We start from the raw sequence: 26,965 nt of genomic DNA, 5'->3' as shown, positions 1-26,965 counted from the left end.
TTTTTTAATTTTCTTTAAAACTAGATTGATTTTTCCTATTTCGAGTAGAGATCATCAATGGCTATTTCACAACGTTAGCTGTTAGTGTATTGTATGGTTATTAGTATATATGTTCAGGGTCCACCACCACCACTATTCACACATAGGTGCAAATATCCTACTTGATTTTAATTGATTTTATAAATTTGATTTTAAATTGTGCAAAACTAAAATTGATATTTTTACTTATGAGTGTTGTGTGCCCATAAAGTCCATGGACTGCAGTCCAAAACTGAATACTTTTTCTCCTTTTTAAATTTAGATTTAATTATCTTATTTCACTTGCCACTTATGGTCAGAGTAGAGATCCATATACAGATTGGAAATCCGCAATATCTTGCAATATTTAAAAAAATTTTTTTTTTCAATTTTGATTAAGGTTTTCAAATATACGTTTACATTTATAATCGACAAAAGTTCCATTATGAGAAAAAATAACAATGTCTACCTAATGATTACCAAGGGTGTACTTTACCCAAATACTAAAAAAAATATATATATACTCATTTTTATTTTATTTTCTATTACAACCAACCTTCTACGTGGAGATGTTTTGTCTGCATATATCTATGAAGTAAAATTAAACAGTAAAATCTTGGATTTCCTGATAATTACCATGATCCAACAGTTAGATGTGAAAGCACAATCCATTTTTATTTTCTTTAGTATTTCTTATCCACTTTAGCCCCGGAGGATTTGGCTGCACAAAGACCAGGCCCAATTTTGCGATTCGGCACTGCATGACTGTAACGGACAATTGCGCATTGCTGTACCCAAATGAAATTGACGTCCTTTTTTTCCCACAAACAGAGCTTTCTTTTGGTGGTATTTGATCACCTCTGCGATTTTTACTTTTTGCGCTATAAACAAAAAAAGGGCGACAATTTTGAAAAAATAACAATATTTTTCATTTTTTTTTTATATGAAATTCTCATATAATTCTCATTTTAGGCCAATTTGTTTTCTGCTACATATTTTTGGTAAAAAAAAAAAATCGCAATAAGCGTATTTTGATTGGTTTGCACAAAAGCTATTGCGTTTACTAACTACGGGAAAGATTTATGTAATTTTTATTGTTTTTTTTTTTTCTTTTTAACTAGTAATGGTGGCAATCTACGTTTTTTTTTTTTTTTTTGCGGGACTGCGACATTGCGGCGGACAGATCGGACCCCTAACTGACATTTTGACACTTGACACTTTTGGGGTTACCAGTGACATTACTACAGTAATCAGTGCTATACATATGCACTGTTACTGTAAAAATTACACTGGCAGGGAAAGGGTTAACTTTATTGGTGAACAAGGGGTTAAGTGTGTCCCTAGGGGCGTGATTCTAACTGTCAGGGGGCGTGGCTTGTTAGATCATAACAGAGACATACGATCCTATATAGTAGGATCGCATAGCCTCTGTCATGATCTAAGGGAGAATGACAAGACGGCTGTGTTTACATCAGCCGCCTGCCTTTCTCCCTCTCCTGCGGGAGATCGCGAGAGGCCAGCGGACATCGGAGCCGTCTGTCACACGTGCGGGAAGGCAGGGAACGAGCGGGGGCGGGAGAGCGCCGGCGGCGGCGCGCGCTCGCCCCCTACAGGCTTGTAGATGAGTGACTTACCCATACGTCACTTTGCCTGTAGGGGGCTTACTGCCGCAGTATATAGTCGTGCGGCAGTCAGCAAGCGGTTAATAGTGGAATGGTGGAATTTGGAACACATAATAGTTTGTTTTTAATTGACATTGAAGTGTTTTTCTTATTTCTCTGATGCCCTATTGTTACAATACCAGTGACATTTGCACCTCTATTTTTGACTAGAATGTTGATAATTCTAACCATCCGCTCTACAAGTGCTTTCGTTTAGAGATCAGCTCCAACCAAAACCCATTTCTTGGTCTGTAAATTGTAATTTTCTTTTTTTTAGTTTTCATTAACAAAAAAAAAAGGTACAACAACAGAAAAAGATGTAAAAGATAAAAGGAGGGCATACAAAAATCTTCAGTATCCATATTTTCTCTTCCTTAAACATAATCGGCTTGGAAAGATCAGTTTGTAAATGGATAGAAAATTGGCTAAAAGATAGAATTCAGAGAGTAGTGGTTAATGATTCTTACTCTGAATGGTCTAAGGTTATCAGTGGTGTACCCCAAGGTTCAGTGTTGGGACCCTTACTTTTTAATATCTTTATTAATGATATTGGGTTTGGGATAAAACGTACCATTTCAGTCTTTGCAGATGACACCAAACTTTGCAGTGGAATAACTTCCTTACAGGATGTCTCCAACTTACAAGCTGACCTCAATGCACTGTTTCATTGGGAAACTCTGTGGCAAATGAGGTTTAGTGTTGATAAATGTAAAGTTATGCACTTGGAGGCTAAGAATATGCATGCATCAAACATACTAGGGGGAGTAGAACTGGGGGAATCCATAGCGGAGAAGGATCTGGGGGAATCCATAGCGGAGAAGGATCTGGGAGAATCCATAGCGGAGAAGGATCTGGGAGAATCCATAGCGGAGAAGGATCTGGGAGAATCCATAGCGGAGAAGGATCTGGGAGAATCCATAGCGGAGAAGGATCTGGGGGAATCCATGGCGGAGAAGGATCTGGGAGAATCCATAGCGGAGAAGGATCTGGGGGAATCCATAGCAGAGAAGGATCTGGGGGAATATATAGTGGAGAAGGATCTGGGAGAATCCATAGCGGAGAAGGATCTGGGAGAATCCATAGCGGAGAAGGATCTGGGGGAATCCATAGCGGAGAAGGATTTGGGGGAATCCATAGCAGAGAAGGATCTGGGGGAATATATAGTGGAGAAGGATCTGGGAGAATCCATAGCGGAGAAGGATCTGGGGGAATCCATAGCGGAGAAGGATCTGGGGGAATCCATAGCGGAGAAGGATCTGGGGGAATCCATAGCGGAGAAGGATCTGGGGTAATCCATAGCGGAGAAGGATCTGGGGGAATCCATAGTGGAGAAGGATCTGGGGGAATCCATAGTGGAGAAGGATCTGGGGGAATCCATAGCGGAGAAGGATCTGGGGGAATATATAGCGGAGAAGGATCTGGGAGAATCCATAGCGGAGAAGGATCTGGGGGAATCCATAGCGGAGAAGGATCTGGGGGAATCCATAGCGGAGAAGGATCTGTGGGAATCCATGGTGGAGAAGGATCTGGGGTAATCCATAGCGGAGAAGGATCTGGGGGAATCCATAGTGGAGAAGGATCTGGGGGAATCCATAGCGGAGAAGGATCTGGGTGTTCTGGTAGATGCTAAGCTTAATAATAGCATGCAATGCCAAGCTGCGGTTTCCAAAGCAAGCAAAGTCCTTTCTTGTATTAACAGAGGCATTGACTCCAGAGAGAGATCTAATTTTGCCCCTGTACAAATCATTAGTAATACCTCATCTGGAATATGCAGTTCAGGGCACCAGTTCTTAAAAAGGATATCAGGGAACTGGAGAAAGTGCAGAGAAGGGCAACTAAAAACTGATAAGAGGCATGGAGGAGCTCAGCTATGAGGAAATATTAGAGGAACTGAATTTATTCTCTTGAGAAGAGGAGATTAAGGGGGATATGATCTCCATGTATAAATACATAGGGGGTCCATATAGTGAACTTGGTGTTGAGTTATTTACTTTAAGATCATCACAGAGGACAAGGGGGCACTCTTTATGTCTAGAGTGATTTTTGTCTCCAAATACGGAAAGGTTTCTTCACAGTAAGAGCTGTGAAAATGTGGAATAGACTCCCTCCAGAGGTGGTTCTGGCCAGCTCACTAGATTGCTTTAAAAAGGCCTGGATTCTTTCCTGGGTGTACATAATAGATCAGGGTACTAATATTTATAGTTAAAGATTGGGGGGTGAAATGTGCGCTGTCACTTGGGTATTCAAATTGGAGGAATTCCTAGAATGTATTGCAGCTGATGATGATAATTAGATTAGGATAAAAAAAAAAAGTTGATCCAGGGAATATCCGATTGCCTCTCGGGGGATCAGGAAGGAATTTTTTCCTCTGCTGTAGCAAATTGGATCATGCTTTGCTGGGGTTTTTTTGCCTTCCTCTGGATCAACTGCGGGTATAGTATTGTGTATATGGGATTGTATGGTTGGGTTTTTTCTTTTTTATTGGTTGAGCTAGATGGACTTGTCTTTTTTTCAACCTGACTAACTATGTAACCATGTATAAAGTTTATTCCTATATACATCTATACATACCTATATATTTTTCCTCCCTGTCTTATATAAATACTAATATTATTTTTCCTAAAACTCCACTGGATATCAAAATCTGTCAGCTTTTAATTGTCATATGTGTTCATGTTGGAGAGACTTCACTGGTGACCACACAAAACATGATATCTCCCCAACTGGGACATTTTGTTTGCTTATAAATTACTGACCCTGGATGCCCCCGCAATATTCAGAGGGATGTTTAATGTTGTTTTTTTTGTTGCGATTCCAGAATGGCTTCTTATATTCAAGAAGTTACCAAGAACACCGCAAGGCATATCCTCCAACTCATCACCCAGACCTCCGAAAACCTGAAGATGATGGAGGTTTCCGAGCACTTTGACCTCATCCAAGAACTTGGAACAGGTTCATATGGAAAGGTCCTCCTGGCCAAACATCGGGGTTCAGGTAAATGTTTATAGCTTAACCACTTAAGCCCCAGACCTATTTCTGACACTTTTTGTTTACAAGTTAAAATCAGTATTTTTTGTTAGAAAATTAATTAGAACCCCCAACAAACATTAAATATAAATATATATATATATATATATATATATATAATATATATATTTTTTTTAGCAAAGACTCTGGAGAATAAAATGGCGGTCATTGCAATATTTGTCACGCGGTATTTGCGCAGGGGTCTTTCAAACGCCATTTTTTCGGAAAAATTATGAAAAATCACATTTCACTGCATTTAAAAAAAAAAAAACTAAACAGTAAATTTAGCCCATTTTGTTTTGTATATTGTGAAAGATGATGTCACGCCGAGTAAATAGATACCCAACATGTTACGGTTTAAAATTTCGCACACCCGTGGAATGGCGACAAACTACTGTCAATAGAAATCTCCATAGGCGACACTTAACATTTTTTAACGGTTACCAGTTTAGAGTTGGAGTGTAGCTCTTTTTTTTTTAAATTATTGCTCACGCTCTGGCGATCGGGGCGATATCTCACATGTGTGGTTTGAACAGCGATTTCATTTGCGGCTCGACTTCCGTATACGTTTTCTTTCGTGTGAGAGCTAACGATGACGGGGGCGGCTAAAATGTTTTTTTTTTCCTATTTTTGTGACAGCAATATGCAGTGACAGGTACTCTATATGGAGGGATCGGGGAGGAATGTGACAGTAATAGGAGTGACAGGTACTCTTTATGGAGGGATCGGGGGGGAATGTGACAGCAATAGGCAGTGACAGGTACTCTTTATGGAGAGATCAAGGGGGAATGTGACAGTAATAGGAGTGACAGGTACTCTTTATGGAGAGATCGGGGGGGAATGTGACAGTAATAGGCAGTGACAGGTACTCTTTATGGAGGGATCAGGGGGAATGTGACAGCAATAGGCAGTGACAGGTACTCTTTATGGAGGGATCGGGGGGATGTGACAGTAATAGGAGTGACAGGTACTCTATATGGAGGGATCGGGGGGATGTGACAGTAATAGGAGTGACAGGTACTCTATATGGAGGGATCGGGGGGATGTGACAGTAATAGGAGTGACAGGTACTCTTTATGGAGGGATCGGGGGAATGTGACAGTAATAGCAGTGACAGGTACTCTATATGGAGGGATCGGGGGGATGTGACAGTAATCGGCAGTGACAGGTACTCTTTATGGAGGGATCAGGGGGAATGTGACAGTAATAGGCAGTGACAGGTACTCTTTATGGAGAGATCAAGGGGGAATGTGACAGTAATAGGCAGTGACAGGTACTCTTTATGGAGAGATCAAGGGGGAATGTGACAGTAATAGGCAGTGACAGGTACTCTTTATGGAGGGATCGGGGGGAATGTGACAGTAATATGCAGTGACAGGTACTCTTTATGGAGGGATCGGGGGGGAATGTGACAGTAATATGCAGTGACAGGTACTCTTTATGGAGCGATCGGGGGGGGGGGGGGGAATGTGACAGTAATATGCAGTGACAGGTACTCATTATGGAGGGATCGGGCGTCTAAAAGACACCAAACCCCTCCACTACACTTCCATGTATTCAAAACCGTGAAAACTGCATTTTTGAATACAGTCACTTTTTGAATCTGCCGCCTTAAGCAGTCGAGTAACCCGGATGTGACATCATGGACGCCGCCTCCGGGTTACGTCATTGGAGACCCGATCTAATCCGCATCCGGCTTAGATCGGGACTCCATCCAGCCGGTGGACGCGCCGGCTGGCTGCTCAGGTCTCCCGGTGGGACAGGAGACCCGAGCAGAGCCGCGGAAGGCGGCGATACGTCCCCTCCCGTTTACCGTGGTAACGATCAAGCGGCTCCTGAGCCACATCGGTCATTACCGCTGGAAAGCCGACCGCCAGCTCTAAAAAACGGTACTGGGACGATGCCTCTAGCTAGAGGCATCATCCCGTTATAACCACCCACAGTCAGCCGATGTAGGTCTAAGTCACTTTGCGGTAAGTGATGTCATGTAAAGAAAATACTTTTAGTATTGTACTTGTGAATCATATCAGAGCCATCAAAATGAATTTAATAGAACTAGTGGAACACAGCTTTAAAAAAATTCCTAGACTGACTGGAGGTAGAAGAGACTTGTATGTCTGTTCTGTTCCAAGAATCAATAGAATTGCTTATCTGTAGACAATCCATAGGACAACTTTGAGGGCATGTGTACACACAAATTGTTTAACATTGGCTTGTGAATATTAGCCTCAGCATTGTGTACAGGAAGCATTTACAAAGCGTTAATCTTGCTTTAAGCAGCGTTCTTTCAAGTTCCTAAAGCTGCTTCCAAATACCTTTCCAAAGTAAGTTCTTAAAGCACTTTAGCGTGATGATTATGTACCTTACATAGTTAGTGAGGTTGAAAAAAGACATCAGTCCATCCAGTTCAACCTATGATGTGTGTGTGTCTACTGTTAACCACACATTGTATACCCCTGTATGTTGTGGTCTTTAAGGTGCCCATCTAATAGTTTTTTGAAACTATCAATGCTCCCTGCTGATACAACTGTTTACGGAAGAGAATTCCACATCCTTACTGCTCTGACAGTGAAGAACCCTGTGCGTATTTTAAGGTTAAACCGCCTTTCCTCTAGTTTTAGTGAGTGGCCACGCGTCTTATTGTATTCCCTTTCTCTGAATAGTTTGTTCCTTATGCTAGGGTCGCCAGTACAGTATTTGTACATTGATATCATATCCCCCCTCAATCGTCTCTTCTCCAGAGAGAATAAGTTCAGCGCTTGTAGTCTTTCCTCATAGCTGATGTCCTCCATTCCCCTAATTATTTTTGTTGCCCTTCTCTGGACTCTTTCCAGTTCCAGCACATCCTTCCTGAGGACCGGTGCCCAGAACTGGACAGCATACTCCAGATGTGGCCGGACCAGAGTCTTGTAGAGAGGGAGAATAATCTCTTTATTTCTGGAGTGAATCCCCTTTTTTATACATCCCAGTATTCTGTTGGCTTTGTTGGCAGCGGCTTGGCATTGCATGCCACTGCCAAGCCTGCTGTCTACCAGTACCCCCAGGTCCTTTACCATCCTAGACTCACCCAGAGGTCCCCCCCCCTAGTGAGTAGCTTGCTTTCTGGTTTCTGGCCCCCAAGTGCATTACTTTACATTTTTCAACATTAAACCTCATCTGCCATGTAGTTGCCCACCCCATAATTTTGTTCAGGTCCGCTTGTAAGGTTTCCACATCCTGCCCAGAAGATATTGGCTTGCTTAGTTTAGTATCATCTGCAAATACTGAGATTTTGCTCGATATCCCCTCCTCTAGATCATTTATGAATAAATTAAACAGGATTGGCCCCAGAACAGAACCCTGGGGGACCCCGCTTTCCACACCCGCCCAATCTGAGTACTACCCATTAATCACCACCCTTTGCAACCTCCCCTGGAGCCAGTTCTCTATCCAGGTACTCACCTTATGGTCCATACCTACCTTCCTTAGTATGAACAGTAAGCGTTTGTGGGAATTGGTGTCAAAGGCCTTTGCGAAGTCCAGGTACACCACATCCACAGGCTTTCCTTTATCTAGGTGGCAGCTCACTTCATCGTAGAAGGTTAATAGATTGGTTTGGCAAGAACGAATTTTCATTAATCCATGCTGATTACTACTTATAATACAGTTTTCATTACTAAAGTCTTGTATGTGGTCCCTTATCATCCCCTCCAAAATTTTGCAGACTACTGATGTTAGGCTGACCGGCCTATAGTTACCCAGGATATATCGCGGCCCCATTTTAAATATTGGTACCGCATTGGCTTTTTTCCAATCAGCTGGCACCATACCCGTCTGTAGACTATCCTTAAAGATCAAGAATAATGGTCTGGCAATCACCTGGCTGAGCTCATTAAGAACCCTCGGGTGCAAGCTATCCGGTCCTGGTGATTTATTTATGTTAAGTTTCTCTAGTTTAGTTCTAAGTCTATCTTCTGTTAGCCATGGCGGCATTTCCTGAGGTGTGTTGTTTAGTTTGGCCTTACAAGCTGGGTTAGTGTAGCCCCCCGATTCTTTTGTGAAGGCTGAAGAGAAGAAATCATTTAACTCTACCGCCTTTTCTCTGTCCTCAGTGGCCAAAACTCCCAATGTGTTCTGGCCTCGCTTTCTTACTGTTTATATACTTAAAGAATTTCTTGGGGTTCTTTTTACTCTCCTCTGCTATATGTCTCTCGTGTTCTATTTTAGCCGCCCTGATTTCGCCTTTACATTTCTTATTACACTCTTTGTAATGCTTAAATGCTGCCAATGACCCCCTCAGTCTTGTATTTTTTGAAGGCCTTTCCTTTAGCATTAATATACATTTTTATGTTGGAGTTTAGCCACCCAGGGTTTAGTTTTGCTCTTTTAAATTTATTTCCCTTTGGAATGCACTGGTCAATCCCTTTGTTAAGTATGCCTTTGAAGCACTCCCATTTTACCTTAATGAGCCACTGCTGTAGATTCAATAAATTGTTTAGCGCTCTTCGTTAGGCTTTTAGCAAGCTTTTGCATTTTGGTTTATGTTACTAATTCTCTCTCTCTCTCTCTCTCTCTAACAGGTCAGTTAGTGGCTGTGAAGCTGCTTAGCAAAGAGAAGGTTCCAATGGACAACTTCCTGGTGGAATATGGTGTGTCCGTCAGCCTCAGCGGCCATCCCAACATTATCAGAACCCATGAAGTAGCCTTTCATACAAACAGAGATTATGTCTTTGTCCAGGAGGTGGCGACATCTGGAACTCTTTATTCCCTAATAAAGCCAAATGTAGGTTTGTATGGAAAATGTAGTAATCTCTATGCTAAGAAAAGAATGAATCTCTACCCTTAATATCTCTAAAGTATTTCTGAGGTTTAAGGTCTCCCCACTCATTACAGTGAGTTGGTGGTATTCTGTATCATCTGATTTAAAGGCTTGATTTTAGGTATGTAACATTCTCAGCTGCGAAGCAAGGTTAAAGATAATGGCCCTGGATGATGCACCATCAATGATGACTCTCCTATTTGTATACCAACAGGTTTCCTTTTAACCACTTTACCACCGGAGGATTTTGCTGTCTTACGTCCAGGCCACTTTTTGCGATTCGGCACTGTGCGAATTTAACTGACAATTGCGTGGTCGTGCGACGCTGTACCCAAACGAAATTTACGTTCTTTTTTTACCACAAACAGAGCTTTCCTTTGGTGGTATTTGATCACCTGTGCGATTTTTACTTTTTGCGCTATAAACAAAAAAAGAGCGTAAATTTTGAAAAAAATAACAATATTTTTCACATTTTTTTAAATGAAAATCCCCCCCCCCCCAAAAAATGTAAAAATCAAATTTTTTTAAAATTTTTGGCCAATTTGTTTTCTGCTACCTATGTTTGGTAAAAAAAAAAATCACAATAAGCGTATTTTGATTGGTTTGCGCAAAAGTTATTGCGTTCACTAACTAAGGGAAAGATTTCTGTCATTTTTGATGTTTTTTTTTTTTAACGAGTAATGGCGGCGATCTGCGATTTTTTTTTGTGGGACTGCGACATTGCAGCGGACAGATCGGACCCTTGACTGACATTTTTTTTACACTTTTGGGGGTACCAGTGACATTACTACAGTAATCAGTGCTATAAATTTGCACTGTTACTGTAAGGGAAGGGGTTAATTTTATTGGAGAGGGAGGGGCTAATGTATGCCTGGTGCTTACTAACGTGTGTGGGGGGAGGTGACTGAGTGACACAGGCACAGATCGCAGGTTCAGCTATGCTGAACCCTGCAATCTGACCCTGTCTGTCACTTAGGACATCCGCCCGCTTTGTTTACACAAGCGGGCGGATCTCCAAACTCGATTCACCGCCGCTCCTCCCTTGTCCCGACTCCCGCTGCGACTGAATACAGCAGGAGCGAGCCTCCGGCGGCGCGCGTGCGCCACCCACAGGGGGAGGAGTCCAGGTCTACGTCGCTGGACGGGAACTAACCACTTTGCCGCAGTAGAGCTCCAGTGAGCAGTCGGCAAGTGGTTAAACATCCTTTCAAGTGTATTGAGCTAATATTCTACGTCCCTGTATTATGGATAAGATAGGCTTCCCAATAAATTACATTTAGCCATGTTGGTGTCTAGTGACTCATTTTGTCCTGTCTTTTTTTTTTTTATAGGTTGGTTTAAATGAAGATACAGTAAAGCGCTGCGTTCCTCAGATAGCGAGTGCATTGGACTATATGCATAGCAAAGGGATGGTCCACCGTGACATCAAGCTGGACAATATTCTGTTGATGGACTTTGAATGTAATATTATCAAATTAGCAGATTTTGGACTGGCAAGGCTCCAGGGTACCGAAGCACCATCCATGTCCTGGTTCATACCCTACACGGCTCCGGAACTGTGTAACTTGAAACCAGGAGAACAATTGCTTCTACACCCGAGCATTGATATATGGGCCTTTGGTGTCATGATTTACATCGCTATGACTGGATCATTCCCTTGGATAGGAGCAGAGGGTCGTGATCCAACATACAGGGACTTTGCTTTGTGGCAAGTCAAAAAGGATCTGACCTTAGCACCAGAAAAGTGGAGGAAGTTCTCTCTTGAAGCCAGGCAGATGTTCTGGGACCTTTTGGCCCTCAATGCCTGCGAGAGGTGCTCAGCCATGGACATTCTAAAATATCTTCATGTGTCATGGAAATCAGAAATGCTTTCAGAAAACCATACAAGGAGTACTGTAATACACATGGCATACAAAGCAAATGATGTGCATTTAGGAGCTACACCAAATGCCGCCTTGTGTCTTCTACCGGATCATGAGACAACTTCACTTGCTATCGGAGCTGAGGTGGAAATTACATAAGTTCTTTTGATCACCTAATAGTCAAGAGACCAACTTGCTGAATGCACTCTGGGGAATTGTCCAAGCCTCGTGTTCTAGTTGAAGGTAAGAATGTAGAAATCTTTAGAACACTTTTGATTTTTTTGCTCACGTGGTCGCTTATCAACAGTATTGTTTTTTGAGACTTATGGATCAAAGCATCATAAAAGTGTAAGATGGCCCTGGAAATTATGTTTAAGGATCAAATCATAGTGTGGGTAAAACTTTATATGATAGGTAGGGTGGAGCCAAATGTTAGGTCTGAGTATAAGTTCAAACTGAACATTCTCTGTTTGGCTGTTTATAGAAGATCTAAACTTTAAGGATATTTGGCTAGAATTCGTCCCACCAAATGTCCCCTAATGCATTGCTTGAGCTATCATTGGCTAAGGTCATGTACCTAGTCAGATGCAAGACTTTGGCCAATGTTGGGTCACAGAAAAAGTCAAGGACAACTGACATTTGTGAAAGAGAGAGACTGGTTAGTGTCATGTGCTTTCAGCATTGTGCTATAAACTGTACGTAGTGTTATACTGTATGTATTACTATATTGTGTAATGCAGGGCTCAAAATTTCAAGTCATGAGCTACTAGCTTAAGGCTCCTTTCACACTATCCGTCCGTTGGACGGATTCTGTTTTTCTCAGCAGGGGATCGAGCCGCCGATCCCCCGCTGAGCAGGAGGATGACAGCTGTGTCTCCGCGCTGTGTGCGGAGACACAGCTGTCAGGTCCCCACGCATCTCTATGGGGGAAATTGGATGGGAATGGACCGTAGGTCCGTTCTCATCCGATCCCATCCGATCCGATCCGCTGGACGGATGGAAAATAGGGTTTCCATCCGTCCAGATTTGACGGATCGGATCGGATGTCAGCGGACATGTCTCCGCTGACATCCGATCCCCCATAGAGATGCATGGGGGGACCGTTCAGATCCGCCAAAAAAAAAGACAGGCGGATCTGAACGGTCCGCCTATGTGAAAGGGGCCTAAGAGTTACTCGTCACTTGTTGCCCCACCCAAACCCTACCCTGCTCCGCCCTTAAACATGCCCTAGTAAAATATCTCATAAAATTACGCTGTTAAATGTTTTATTCAGAATTAAGTTACAAAAATAAATATTAACAACAACAACCGAGAGAGAGGGGGTTCGACAGAGAGAGAGAGGGGGTTTGACAGAGAGAAAGGGGGGGGGTTGACAGGGAAAGGGGGTGACATGGAGAGAGAGGGGGCTGACATAGAGTGAGGGAAAGGGGGTGACAGGGAGAGAGAGGGGGCTGACATAGAGAGAAGGAAAGGGGGTGACAGGGAGAGAGAGGGGGCTGACATAGAGAGAGGGAAAGGGGGTGACAGGGAGAGAGAGGGGGCTGACATAGAGAGAGGGAAAGGGGGTGACAGGGAGAGAGAGGGGGCTGACATAGAGAGAGGGAAAGGGGGTGACAGGGAGAGAGAGGGGGCTGACACGGAGAGAGGCAAAGGGGGTGACAGGGAGAGAAGTGGGTGGTATTCTTTTTTTACTTGACTTTCTTGTTTTTAGCATTATTTTTTTTTTTAGGGTCATTTTGTTATAGAATATAATTTTAAGGGGTCAACAGAAGCATTAGGTTTGAGCAAAACTGCCCTGGGTTATGTTCAAGCAGGGTTTGGGGAGCTTAAAAAAAATCAGACGGTGAACCTGAATCCTGTTGAAATTGATGGTAGTCGAATTTGTCAAATTAAATTGGTTATCTTCTGGGCTAACAGGCAAAGGGTAAAAAAAAAAAAAAAAAAAAAAAAACAGAATGTGGGGCACAGTCTTGAGGAACATCCACAAATTTAAAAAATCCATTTGATCTAGAGAAGGTTTTTTTTTTTTTTTTTTAGCACTAACCTTTACAAAGGAAAATGGCATTACATTGCCATTTCCTTTTTGGCTTCTATTGATAGAAAAAAAATGGTATGCAGACCCCTCCAAAGGTCCCATCATCTCAATTCTCAAGAACCTCCATCTCAGTCTTTGTTCTCACTCCTGTATCTCTTTTCTCACCCCTTCTCTTCCTCCTCCATCCCTATTCTCACTTCCCCATCTCCATTCTTACTCTTCCCCCATCTCCATTCTTACTATTTCCCATCTTCATTATCAATACTTCTCTGCCTATTTCATCTCTATTCTAATTCCTCCTCCTTCCCCATATTCATTCTCACTCTTCCATCTCCACTCTCATTACTCCTCTTCCTCTTCCACTCCTCCATCTTCTTTCCCTCTCCTCCATCTTTAGTCTAATTCTTCCTCTTTCTTCATCTCTTTTCGCACTCCTCTATCTCTAGTCTAATTCTTCCTCTTTCTTCATCTCCTTTCGCACTCCTCTATCTCTAGTCTAATTCTTCCTCTTTATTCATCTCCTTTCCCACTTCTTCATCTCCAGTCTAATTCTTCCTCTTTCTTCACCTCCTTTCCCACTTCTTCATCTCCAGTCTAATTCTTCCTCTTTCTTCATCTCTTTTCGCACTCCTCTATCTCTAGTCTAATTCTTCCTCTTTCTTCATCTCCTTTCCCACTTCTTCATCTCCAGTCTAATTCTTCCTCTTTCTTCATCTCCTTTCCCACTTCTTCATCTCTAGTCTAATTCTTCCTCTTTCTCCATCTCCTTTTCTACTCCTCCATCTCCAGTCTAATTCCACCTCTATTGTTATTCCTTGTCATAAAAAGGTGGGATTTACTTGTATACATTGGTTTATCTTTGTATGACTTTATAAGATCGTTCCTGAAGTTAACCTCTACTCTTACTTCCTATTTTTATTATCATCTGAGTGTCCCAACCCGGGACCACAAACATCAGTGCCAAGTATCAAGACATTACATCATAAATGTAGAAATGAAGGATACATCCAGGCAAGAAGCAATTCTAGCAAAAGACCCAGAAGCCATCAAATATTACCACCGATTGTCACCACCACCTGATTAGTATCACCTGCATCTTATCAATTGTCACAAACCTCTGACTTATGACCAAAGACTGAATGCCTTGTGTTTTTTCTGTTTTATATACTTATGTCACATCTGTAATAAATAGAGACTTTTCCAGCTTACACTTTTTGTTTTGTCTGATCTCCCATACTCCAGTATGTGTCTTCCATTTGGGCCCCACTGACTAACTAAGGTAAATCCACAACACTCCTCCTGCACCTCTATTCTTACTCCTCAACCTCCATTCTACTTCTCCATTCTTAACTCTCCTCCTCCTCTATTTTTCACTCAACCTCCTCTATTCCCAGTCCTCCTCCATTCTTAGTCCCACTGCCTCAGTCTTGCTTCTCCTCCTTCCTCCTCCATTCTCACTCCTGTTCCTCCTTTATTCTCAGGTCTCCTCTTCCTCCATTCTTATGCCTCCTCCTCTATCTTCATTCTCGGTTCTCCTCAATTCTGAGTTCTCCTTACTACTTCTCCTTCTCTCTCTCCATTCTCATTGCTCCTCCTCCTCATCCTCGATCTCCTTTCTCATTCCTAGTCCTCCTTTCTCTTCATTATAATTATTCCATCTCCATTTGCACTTTTCCTACTCCTCTCCCATCTCCATTCGCACTTTTCCTACTCCTCTCCCATCTCCATTCGCACTTCTACTCCTCCTCTCCCATCTCCATTCGCACTTCTACTCCTCCTCTCCCATCTCCATTCACACTTCTACTCCTCCTCTCCCATCTCCATTCACACTTCTACTCCTCCTCTCCCATCTCCATTCACACTTCTACTCCTCCTCTCCCATCTCCATTTGCACTTCTACTCCTCCTCTCCCATCTCCATTTTCACTTCTACTCCTCCTCTTCCATCTCCATTCTCACTGCCCGTACTCTTTCTCTTCCATCTCCATTCTGACTTCTCCTACTCCACCTCTTCCATCTACATTCTCACTCCACTTGCACTTGTTTCTCCTCCTCCATTTCTATTTTTACTCTAGCTCCTCTTCCAAAATCTCCATTCTCATTTTTCTTTCTCCTCATCCTGCATCTCAGTCTCCATTCACACACCTCCTTCATCTCTATGCTCGTAATGATTACTCCTTGATCGTCATGCTCACTCATCCTCCTCCTCAGTTACCATTTTCACTCTTCTTTTTACTTCTATTCTTACACCTCCTAAATCTGCATTCTCACTCCTTCTCCATTCTCACTCATTCTCCTCCTTCTCCATTCTCACTCATTCTCCTCCTTCTCCATTCTCACTCATTCTCCTCCTTCTCCCTTTTCACTTATTCTCCCATCTCCATTCTCACTTCTCCTACTCCTCCTACATCTCCCATCTCAATTCTCATTTCTCCTACTCCTCCTACATCTCCATTCTCACTTCTTCTACAATCTCTATTTTTACTATTCCACCCCCCTTCCCCATCTCCATTCTCACTCCTGCTTAATATCCTCCTCCTCCATCTCCATTGTTCCTACTACTCCTCCATCTCCATTCACATTCCTCCTTCACTATCTCTATTCACACTCTTCCCCACTTGATTCCTGGTCTGGCAGTCCATTGTTATACATGGATTATATAGATGATATAGTCATGATATGGAAGGGTTATGAATGGGCATTAAAAAACTTCCGGGACCCCACAACTAATTACAATTAAAAACATAGGTTGACATGTTATGTTAATCAAACTTCAATTCAGTTTTTGTACATAGAAATATATGCGATAAATAACTAGACTGGCACAAGGTCCTTTTTAAGGACACAGATAGGAAGGTTATATTCCTCAATCCAGTTTCGTTTAACCCCCTTGGCTGTACAATGTGCTTATGACAATTTTTAAGGATGGAAAATAACTACTGACAAGGCTGACTATTTTAATTAGATCACAGTTCCCAGAAGGCCATGGGACCATTCACAAAATGGCTCATGGCTCACTCATGTGAAGTGGGCAGCTGGCTGTGAGGCCACAAGTAGTCAAAGCTGGCTTCCCACAGTTAAATTGCCGGGGACTCCATGACCGGCAAATAACTGGCTCAGATGAGGACGGTGCTGGTTCTTGGGACAGGCAAATGTCTGTTTAATAAAGGTCAGCAGGTACAGATTTGGTAGCTGATGACTTAATTTTTGTAGAACTGACTGACTCTTTAAGAAAGATAAACCTTTAGGGACCATACTATCAGATGAACCTCAAATAATATACAGGAAAACACCCACACTTAGTAAAAGGCTAGTTAGGTGTGCCATAGATCTAGAAAATAGACCAATGTTTTGGATCCACAAGGGCTTTTGTGAATGCAGTTGGAGTTGTGCCCGCAAAACCATAACTAATAATAGGAGAAAGCTATAGATCGATTTATCTTGTGTGATGGGCAGGGGGTCATTTACTTTCTCCAATCCATTTATGGTCTCCAACACATTGGGAGAACCACTTGGAAATGCAGTTGTACTCATAAGTTTACATACCCTGGCAGAATTTATGATTTATTCCCCATTTTTCAGACAATATGAATGATAACACAAAAACTTTTCTTTCACTCATGGTTAGTGTTTAGCTGAAGCCATTTATTATCAATCAACTGTTTTTACTCTTTTTAAATTCTACTGACAAGAGGTAATAACTGTGGGGGATGAGCTGATGGAGAAAATAAAAGTATAGTTGTTAGGTGGTTTCCAGATAGACTTCTCTGAAGAGATGTTGTAACGGAACCGCCGACCCACACTATACTTGTGGGCTTCCGTCAGTATACGGCTTCCTACACTCTTGAACATAGAGATTCCAGCCGCCCTACATACAAAACTAGCCTGGCAACTTAGTTGATGTTTTCAGACACATACAAACTAACTCTCTATTGAACAAGAAACAGACTTTTATACACTTGAGAAGTATATCAGTCACTACATGAACAATGACCTGAATATTTACCCAAAACTTCACACAATGTTTAGATAACGAGGTACAGCTGACTCATGGCTAATCCCATCTAGACAAGGTTATCATTAACATGCTAATTAACTCAGCGAACCTAAACCAGACTGGAAGATCAGCAACCAGGCTAAAACAAAATACAGTACACATTAGAAGTGTAAACCCAGATTAAAATAAGCATAATTACACTGTGTGGAAGACAGGTGGTTGAGCTGATGATATTCGCATCTGCTAGGAGTCTGACTGTGTGAAGCCCTATTGGCAATAGGCAGCTACCAGTGTAACGAAACTTCAACCCACACTGTGTTTGTGGGCTTCTGTTAGTATACGGCTTCCTACAGTCTTGAACATAGAGATTCCAGCCGCCCTACATACAAATCTAACCTGACAACTTAGTTGATGTTTTCAGACACATACAAACTAACTCTCTATTGAACAAGAAACAGACTTTTGTACACTTGAGAACTGTCAGTCACTACATGAACAATGACCCGAATATTTACCCAAAACATCACACAATGGTTAGATAACGAAGTACAGCGGACTCATGGCTAATCCCATCTAGACAAGGTTATCATTAAAATGCTAATTAACTCAGCTCACTAAACCAGACTGGAAGACCAGACTGCCGGCAACCAGGCTAAAACAAAATACAATACACATTTATTAAAAGTGTAAACTCAGAGTAAATCAGCATAATTACAATGTGTGGAAGACAGGTCGTTGAGCTGATGATATTAGCATCTGCTAGGAGTCTGACTGTGTGAAGACTTATTGGCAATAGGCAGCTAGGCCTAGAGTCTTCATATATTCTTTGAGCTATATTGTTAATTATTACTGTCCCATTTGAGTAATCCAAACCATATTCTGTGTCCATTAAGTCCATCATTTTCTTGGTCACCCTGTGCCCATAATAGACACAGGGTGACTTACACATAAGAGGAGCCTAGGCGGCTGAGACAGAGATTTCCCAACCTCTCTAAGGTAACCTGGGTTCCACAGACCCCCCAACCAAAGTGACTCCTGTCACAGATGAGTTTTCAGGGATCGTCTGAAAGTGGACAAAGTGGGGTAGAGCATTCCAGAGGATGGGAGAGGCTCAGGAGAAGTCCTGGAGATGAGCATGGGAAGAGGTGACAAGGGAGCTAGAGAGCAGGAGGTTCTTGGAGGAATGAAGAGAATGAGTTGGTTAATATTTTGAGACCAGGTTGGAGATGTAGCTGGGTGCCAGGTTATGGATGGCTTTGTAAGTTCTGGTTAGTATCTTGAATTGAATTGGTAGGTTTAATTGGTAGGTTGATTGGCAGCTAATTGAGGGACTGGCAGAGAGGGGTAGCAGACCCAGAGCAGTTTTTAAGGTGGAGGAGTCTGGCAGCAGAGTTCCTATTTAAAGGTAAGCCAATGAGAATAGAGTTGCAGTAATCAAGATGAGAGATGACCAGGGAGTGGATTAGAAGCTTGGTGGTGTCGTTAGTTAGGAAAGGGCATATCTTGGAGATGTTGCGGAGGTTGAGGCGGCAAGCTTTGTACAGTCGCGACTTTCAGGTCGTACAAGTGTGAAAGTAGCCTTAAGCTGCTAACAATAATCACTGTGTGTTCTCCCAGCAGAGATGGCTCCTCGTCCCCACCCCACCCCACCAGAAGAACACAATAGCTCAGTGGGAAAGATTCCCATGAGCGATTTCCTTTCCTGTAACTCTTGGTTTCACACTGGGTTCACACTAGTGCGGTTTCCAGAGGTGGGGGACTTGAGTCACATGACTTGACTTAAGTCAGACTTAAGTAACCAGTTTGAGAACTTGAGACTTGCTTGACTAAACTTATTAAAAGACTCGACTTGACTTTGACTTGGTATTCATGACTTGAGACTTGACTTGAGACATATGACTCGAAATGACTTTAATTTTTTAAGTTATTAAATATTTGCATTTTCTCAAGATGTGTTAAAGCAAAATGAATGTGCCTGTTATGTTTCTGACACCACAATCACTTGAAACACCTCAGTGTGTTCTGATTTTTAGGACACTGGCTGTTTAACAATGGAAATACTTAACATGTTTTTAGTGACTGTGGTGTTGAAACATGACCGGACAAAGGATTTTGAGCTGTCTGGGTGTTTCTTTAATATGCCAAGAAAAAGCACTTAGCAGTTTTGTTAATGTTGAAATAAAACCAAACCTTTCCTGATTACTGACTTTTAACTGATTTAACCACTTGCCGACCGTCGCAAGTACATTTACTGCGGCAGTCTGGCGCTCCTGGTTGCTTGCCGAGGAGCCTCTAGGGGGCGAGCTCCCGCCCCCGCTCGTTCCCTGACATCCCTGCGCGAGTGACCAGCGGCTCTGATGTCCGCTGGCCACTCGAGATCTCCCGCTGGAGAGGGAGAAAGGCAGGCGGCTGATGTAAACATAGCCGTCTGTCATTCTCCGTGGTGTAACTGCAGAGATCATGCGATCCTGCTATGTAGGATCGTATGTCTCTGTGGTTACATCACGAGCCACACCCCCCCACAGTTAGAATCACGCCCCTAGGGATACATTTAACCCACTGATCACCAATATCGTTAACCCCTTCCCTGCCAGTGTCATTATTACAGTAACAGTGCATATGTATAGCACTGATTACTGTAGTAATGTCACTGGTAACCCCAAAAGTGTCAAAAATGCCAGTCAGGGGTCCGATCTATCCGCCGCAATGTCGCAGTCCCGCAAAAAAAAAAAAAAAAATCGCAGATCGACGCCATTACTCGTTAATAAAAAAACAATAAAAATTACATAAATCTTTCCCGTAGTTAGTAAACGCAATAACTTTTGCGCAAACCAATCAAAATACGCTTATTGCGATTGTTTTTACCAAAAAATATGTAGCAGAAAACGAATTGGCCTAAAATGTTAAATTTAGATTTTTACATTTTTTTTGAGAATTTTATATAAAAAAATTTGAAAAATATTGTTATTTTTTCAAAATTGTCGCTCTTTTTTTGTTTATAGCGCAAAAAATAAAAATTGCACAGGTGATCAAATACCACCAAAAGAAAGCTCTGTTTGTGGGAAAAAAAGGACATCAATTTAATTTGGGTACAGCGTCGCACGACCGCGCAATTGTCCATGAAAATCACGCAGTGCCGAATCGCAAAATAGGCCCTGGTCTTTGAGCAGCCAAATCCTCTGGGGCTTAGAGTGGTTAAAGGTGAAAATTGGGGTAGATCGGTATTTTGACTTGATTTGTGATTTGACCAAAATAAATGACTTGACTTGCTTGACTTCTAGCAGGGACTCGACTTGACTTGCTTGCTTTTCAACACAGTAACTTGGGACTTGCTTGAGACTTGAAGGTTAAGACTTGAGACTTGCTTGTGACTTGCACATGTGTGACTTAGTCCCATGTCTGGCGGTTTCCCTGCATCAAATTTGCCAAATCGACCGGCTCTCAAAGCCCCAAAGGGGCAGAAGCGGAGAGCACTTCAGAAGAGTCCTGTCTGTCTTCTGGTCCATTTCAGGTCCAAATCTAGCCAAAACTTCAGGCCTGATTCGTCCCTGTAACGGAGAACAGAGATGCAATGGACCTAGGGCTGCCACCTCATACCTTTAACCACCTCTGGACCGCCCACCGCACTTTTACGTCGCTACTTTGACATTAAATACCGGGTTTATGGCAGCAGATAGCCACCATAAACCTGGTATTTCTCTACACTGTGGGAGGTCCTCTGTCACATAAAAGTGGTCCCAGTCGCGGGTTCAACACGGGATCACTTTTATTGGCAGCAGGAGACGTGCCCACCCCCCTCCCACCGCTTCCCGGTCGTTTTCTCTGTGGTCGGTAGGGGGGGAAAACAATCCGGTCCTTTCCCCACCTAGGAAGGAAGTAGAGTGAAGGGCAAGCTGGCCCCCGCTCCACTCTATAGCCTTGGAGGACTAGAGCGACGTCATACGTTGCTTCCTCCCAACAGCTCTAAAGGGCCCATTTTTTTATGAGTCTCTTTTTTGCTTTTTAGTGTAGATGTGAGGTCTGAGGTATTTTTGAACCCAGATCTCCGATTAACCACTTACCACAAATCACCATAGCTGTACGTCGGCTGCAATAAGTGGCTGTACCAGGGTAATGCCTGCAGCTAGAGGCATCATCCTGGTACCATTTTTAAGAGCTGGCGATCGGCTTTCAGGCGGTAATGACCGATGCAGCTCGGGAGCCGCTTGATCGTTACCCCAGCGAGTGGGAAGGGATGTATCCCCCCCCCGCGTCTGTGACTCTGCCCGGGTCTCCCACCGGCCAGTGGGAGTCCCGATCAAAGCTGGATGCGGCTTCCATCATGTCTCTGATGACGTAACCCGGAGGCGGCGTCCATGACGTCATGTCCGGGTTACTGCTGCTAAAGGCGCCGGATTTAAAAAGTTAATATATTCAAAAATGCCAATTTCGGCATTTTGAATACATTGAAGTGCAGTGGAGGAGTTTGGGGTCTTTTAGACCCCCGATCCCTCCATAAAGAGTACCTGTCACTGCCTATTACTGTCACATTCCCCCCGATCCCTCCATAAAGAGTACCTGTCACTGCCTATTACTGTCACATTCCCTCCGATCCCTCCATAAAGAGTACCTGTCACTGCATATTACTGTCACATTCCCTCCGATCCCTCCATAAAGAGTACCTGTCACTGCATATTACTGTCACATTCCCTCCGATCCCTCCATAAAGAGTACCTGTCACTGCATATTACTGTCACATTCCCCCCGATCCCTCCATAAAGAGTACCTGTCACTGCATATTACTGTCACATTCCCCCCGATCCCTCCATAAAGAGTACCTGTCACTGCCTATTACTGTCACATTCCCCCCGATCCCTCCATAAAGAGTACCTGTCACTGCATATTACTGTCACATTCCCCCCCCGATCCCTCCATAAAGAGTACCTGTCACTCCTATTACTGTCACATTCCCCCCGATCCCTCCATAAAGAGTACCTGTCACTGCATATTACTGTCACATTCCCCCCCCGATCCCTCCATAAAGAGTACCTGTCACTCCTATTACTGTCACATTCCCCCCGATCCCTCCATAAAGAGTACCTGTCACTGCATATTACTGTCACATTCCCCCCCCGATCCCTCCATAAAGAGTACCTGTCACTGCCTATTACTGTCACATTCCTCCCGATCCCTCCATAAAGAGTACCTGTCACTGCCTATTACTGTCACATTCCCTCTGATCCCTCCATAAAGAGTACCTGTCACTGCATATTACTTTCACATTCCCCCCGATCCCTCCATAAAGAGTACCTGTCACTGCCTAGTACTGTCACATTCCCTCCGATCCCTCCATAAAGAGTACCTGTCACTCCTATTACTGTCACATTCCTCCCGATCCCTCCATAAAGAGTACCTGTCACTCCTATTACTGTCACATTCCCCCCGATCCCTCCATAAAGAGTACCTGTCACCCCTATTACTGTCACATTCCCCCCGATCCCTCCATTAAGAGTACCTGTCACTGCCTATTACTGTCACATTCCCCCCGATCCCTCCATAAAGAGTACCTGTCACTCCTATTACTGTCACATTCCTCCCGATCCCTCCATAAAGAGTACCTGTCACTGTCTATTACTGTCACATTCCCTCCGATCCCTCCATAAAGAGTACCTGTCACTGCCTATTACTGTCACATTCCCTCCGATCCCTCCATAAAGAGTACCTGTCACTGCCTAGTACTGTCACATTCCCTCCGATCCCTCCATAAAGAGTACCTGTCACTCCTATTACTGTCACATTCCTCCCGATCCCTCCATAAAGAGTACCTGTCACTGCCTATTACTGTCACAAGGGATGTTTACATTCCTTCTCACAGCAATAAAAGTGATCAGATTTATTTTTTATTTTTTTAAACCTGTGCTAAAATAAAAAAAATAAATAAATAAAATAAATAGGAAAAAAAAAACATTTTTAACCGCCCTGTCGCTGTCAGCTCGCACACGAAAGAAAACGTATATGGATGTCGCGCCGCAAATGAAATCGCTGTTCAAACCACATATGTGAGGAATCGCCGTGATCGCCAGAGCATGAGCAATAATTAAAAAAAAAAGAGCTACACTCTAAACTGGTAACCGTTAAAATTTTTGATGCGTCGCCAATGGAGATTTTTACCGACCGTAGTTTGTCGCCATTCCGCGAGTGTGCGCAATTTTACACCGTAACATGTTGGGTATCTATTTGCTCGGCGTGACATCATCTTCCACAATAGACAAAAAAATTGGGCTAACTTTACTGTTTATTTTTTTTTAACTGCAGTAAAATGTATTTTTTTTTCCCAAAAAAATTGCGTTTCAAAGACCGCTGCGCAAATACCGCGTGACAAAAAATATTGCAACGGCCGCCATTTTATTTTTCAGAGTCTTTGCTAAAAAAAAATATATATATAAATAATGTTTGGGGGATTCTAAGTAATTTTCTAGCAAAAAAAAATACTGATTTTAACTTGTAAACAACAAGTGTCAGAAATAAAACCAGGACACAACAATTAGTCCCGGTTCACACACATGCGATGCGGGAACTCTGCGAATCCACTATGGTTTCCCGCTTCGCATTCAAATCGCAGGCCGTTCACGCTGCCATATGTGAATCGCTGGGGGTATCAATACAAAGTTTAACGACACCCCCCAGATCAGTTCGCATATAGCACTGCGAACTGTCAGTTCTGACATGAATCGGATCGCATAGGTGTGAACGGCCATGCGATCCAAATCTGGTGCGGACCCAAAAAAAGGGGTCCTGTGCCAGTTTGGTCCGAATGCGATGCTAATTCAGCCATACATTCTGTGTGGCTGAATTTGCATCGCACAGACATCATATGTGATTTGCAGTGCTGTGCGCTCCGAATCGCTTGCGATGTCGGTCATCTCTATAGTGTGAAGCGGGACTGACGCAGGTTCTGTGGCTGATATAATGCAGATGAGGCACTAAGTGAGTTTAACCAGTTCCAGACCGCCCGCTGTCGATTTACGTCAGTACTTTGACGTTAAATACCGGGGTTATGAGAGCAGATAGCTGCCATAACCCCGGGATTTTTGGAAACGGCGGGCGGTCCTCTTTCACATAACGGTGGTCCAAGTTGCGGATTTGCCGCGGGATCACCCTTACGGTGCGGCGGGAGAGCCCCCCCTCCCGCGGCTTCCTGGTCATTTTCCCTGCTTACCGGACCCGCTGATAGCGGGAAAAAGGATCCGGTCCCCGCTCCTCACAGACAGGAAGTTGAGTGAGGGCAAGATGGCCAACGCTCGACTCTATGGTCTTGGAGGACCGGAGCTACGTCAAACTAGTAACGCAATTAAGCAGACAATTTTTTTTCATCATGAAAAAAAAAATTGATCTATTTTTTTATTTTTTCTATTTTATTTTTTCTATTTTTTTTATTTTTTCTATTTTTTTTTTTATTTATTTATTACATTTTTTTTAGTGTAGATGTGAGGTGTGAGGTCTTTTTGAGCCCCAGATCTCACAATAAAGAGGTCCTGTCATGCCTATTTCTATTACAAGGGATGTTTACATTCCTTGTCATAGGAATAAAAATGATCAAAATTATTTTAAAGAAAAACTATGTAAAATTAAAAAATAATAGATAAAATAAATAGGAAAAAAATAAATAAAAACGAAAGCGCCCCCGTCCCCGTTAGCTCACGCGCAGAAGCGAACGCATACGCAAGTCCCGCCCACATATGTAAACGGTGTTCAAACCATACATGTGAGGTATCGCCGCGATCGTTAGAGTGAGAGAAATAATTCTAGCACTGGACCTCCTTTGTAACTCTAATTTGGTAACCTGTAGAAATTTTTAAAATGTCGCCTATGGGGATTTTTAAGTACAAAAGTTTGTTGCCATTCTAATTTTGAAGCATGACATGTTGGGTATCTATTTACTCGGCGTAACATCATCTTTCACATTGTAGAAAAAAATTGGGCTAACTTTACTGTTTTCTTATTTTTTTTAATTTAAAAAAGTGAATTTTCTCCAAAAAAAATTGCATTTGGAAGACCGCTGCGCAAATAGGGTGTGATATAACGATCTCCATTTTATTCTCTAGGGTCTCTGTTAAAAAAAAAAAAAAATATATATATATATATATATATATATATATATATATATATATATATATATATATATACACACACACATATATACGCACACACATATATATATATATATATATATATATATATATTGTAAGGGATTAGCTCCGTGGCGGGTGTGGATGACCCCTTGGGGGGTGCGTTTTCCCAGAGAGGTAGCCGACAAGTGCTTGCAAACAAACAGTGTGGTTTATTAAATGGTGTTTTCTTCACCAGGCTGTATGCAGCAAAACATCCAAAATAAAATAAAACAGAAAATAAATCCTTGCCTCTGTGGGCGGCTACCTTCTCACAACTGGAACCTGCCTAAGTGTCTGTCTCCAACCTACCGTCGGGCAGACTTCCTTGTCCTACAGCGGACACTCAATAGTCCTTTTATAATAGCTTCACAGGGCAACACAGTCCTTTTGTTTCTTTCACATCAACAGTTCGTCTTCTCACCTTTGAGACGTATTCACCCTTGGTTACCGTCCCGGGCACACATCACTCCGGGGGGTCTTCTCCCAGGCCCACACATCCTGTCGGGAGGCACACGCTGACTGTCCTCCTGCTCCCAGCCCACATGGCTTCAGGATGCAGCTTCTGGAGGCAGCAGTCCTTCTCCCATGCCCACACGGCGTCGGGAGGTACACGTATGTCTGCCTTCCTCTCCCAGCCCACACGGCGACAGGAGGCAGCAAACAATAGGACTTTCTCTGAACAAATTATAGAGCCTTAACTCCCTCATTCTGAACAGGTGAAGGCCTTTCAACTTCCTGCTGGCTAGCTCTGTAGCCAACACCCTAAATTAATTAATGGACTTTCTAAATCAGGTGGAAATGTATCTCCTTCCTGTGACTACATTCCCAGATTTAGCTGACTTCCTGTCACATACCCCCCCCTCTTGTTTCAACCCTAGGGTTGGGACACATATTTCCAGGCACGCATGTGTCAGGCACTGCTGACTCACTGATAAGCCTCCTATTATCCTCAAGCTTCCGGATGAAACTGTTTTGTCATCTTCATTGACGGATTTCTCATAAATGCCACACAGTTTGTCTCTCATCTCATATACACATTCTTCAACTGCATTTTTGGCATCATTTCGCTCCTTCTCGTTTCTGTCATCTTCATTGACAGCTTTCTCATAAATGTCAGACAGCTTGTCCCTCATAACCGTCTGTCCAATCCACCATGGAGGACCGTGATCCATAGGCAACTCAATTGGGCTAGTCTTAATGTCTTCAACATTCTTAAGACGCCTCTCTCTGCAATCCATAAATGTTTTCCACAAAACTTTGAGAACCTTTGCTTCACTAAGCTTTGTTCCAAGTAGGGACTCTTGACATCCCTCTGTGACTTGAGTTGCCTCTCCATACATCTGTACACAATCATTGACTTTTTGTTGTAAAAGGGAATGATCTTCCTTCTTGAGCTTTGCTTGCTCTAAGATGCTGTG

At 42.9% G+C, this 26,965-nt stretch overlaps 1 protein-coding gene across 1 annotated transcript; it reads left to right on the top strand.

Moving 5' to 3' along the window:
• Positions 1-4,498: 4,498 nt before the first annotated feature.
• On the top strand, positions 4,499-11,525 carry LOC309550443 (serine/threonine-protein kinase SBK1-like; the record flags this gene model as incomplete). Its single annotated transcript, XM_082250822.1, has 3 exons — positions 4,499-4,673; positions 9,266-9,468; positions 10,836-11,525. 3 exons carry the CDS (start codon positions 4,499-4,501, stop codon positions 11,523-11,525), a joined length of 1,068 nt encoding a protein of 355 aa, XP_082106948.1.
• Positions 11,526-26,965: the final 15,440 nt, after the last annotated feature.

The sequence above is a fragment of the Pelophylax lessonae genome (assembly GCF_965119305.1).
Source record: "Pelophylax lessonae genome assembly, chromosome: 1".
Lineage (NCBI taxonomy): Eukaryota > Metazoa > Chordata > Amphibia > Anura > Ranidae > Pelophylax > Pelophylax lessonae.
The sequence above is the reverse complement of the archived record's forward strand: the minus strand, read 5'-3'. Positions and strand labels throughout refer to the sequence as shown.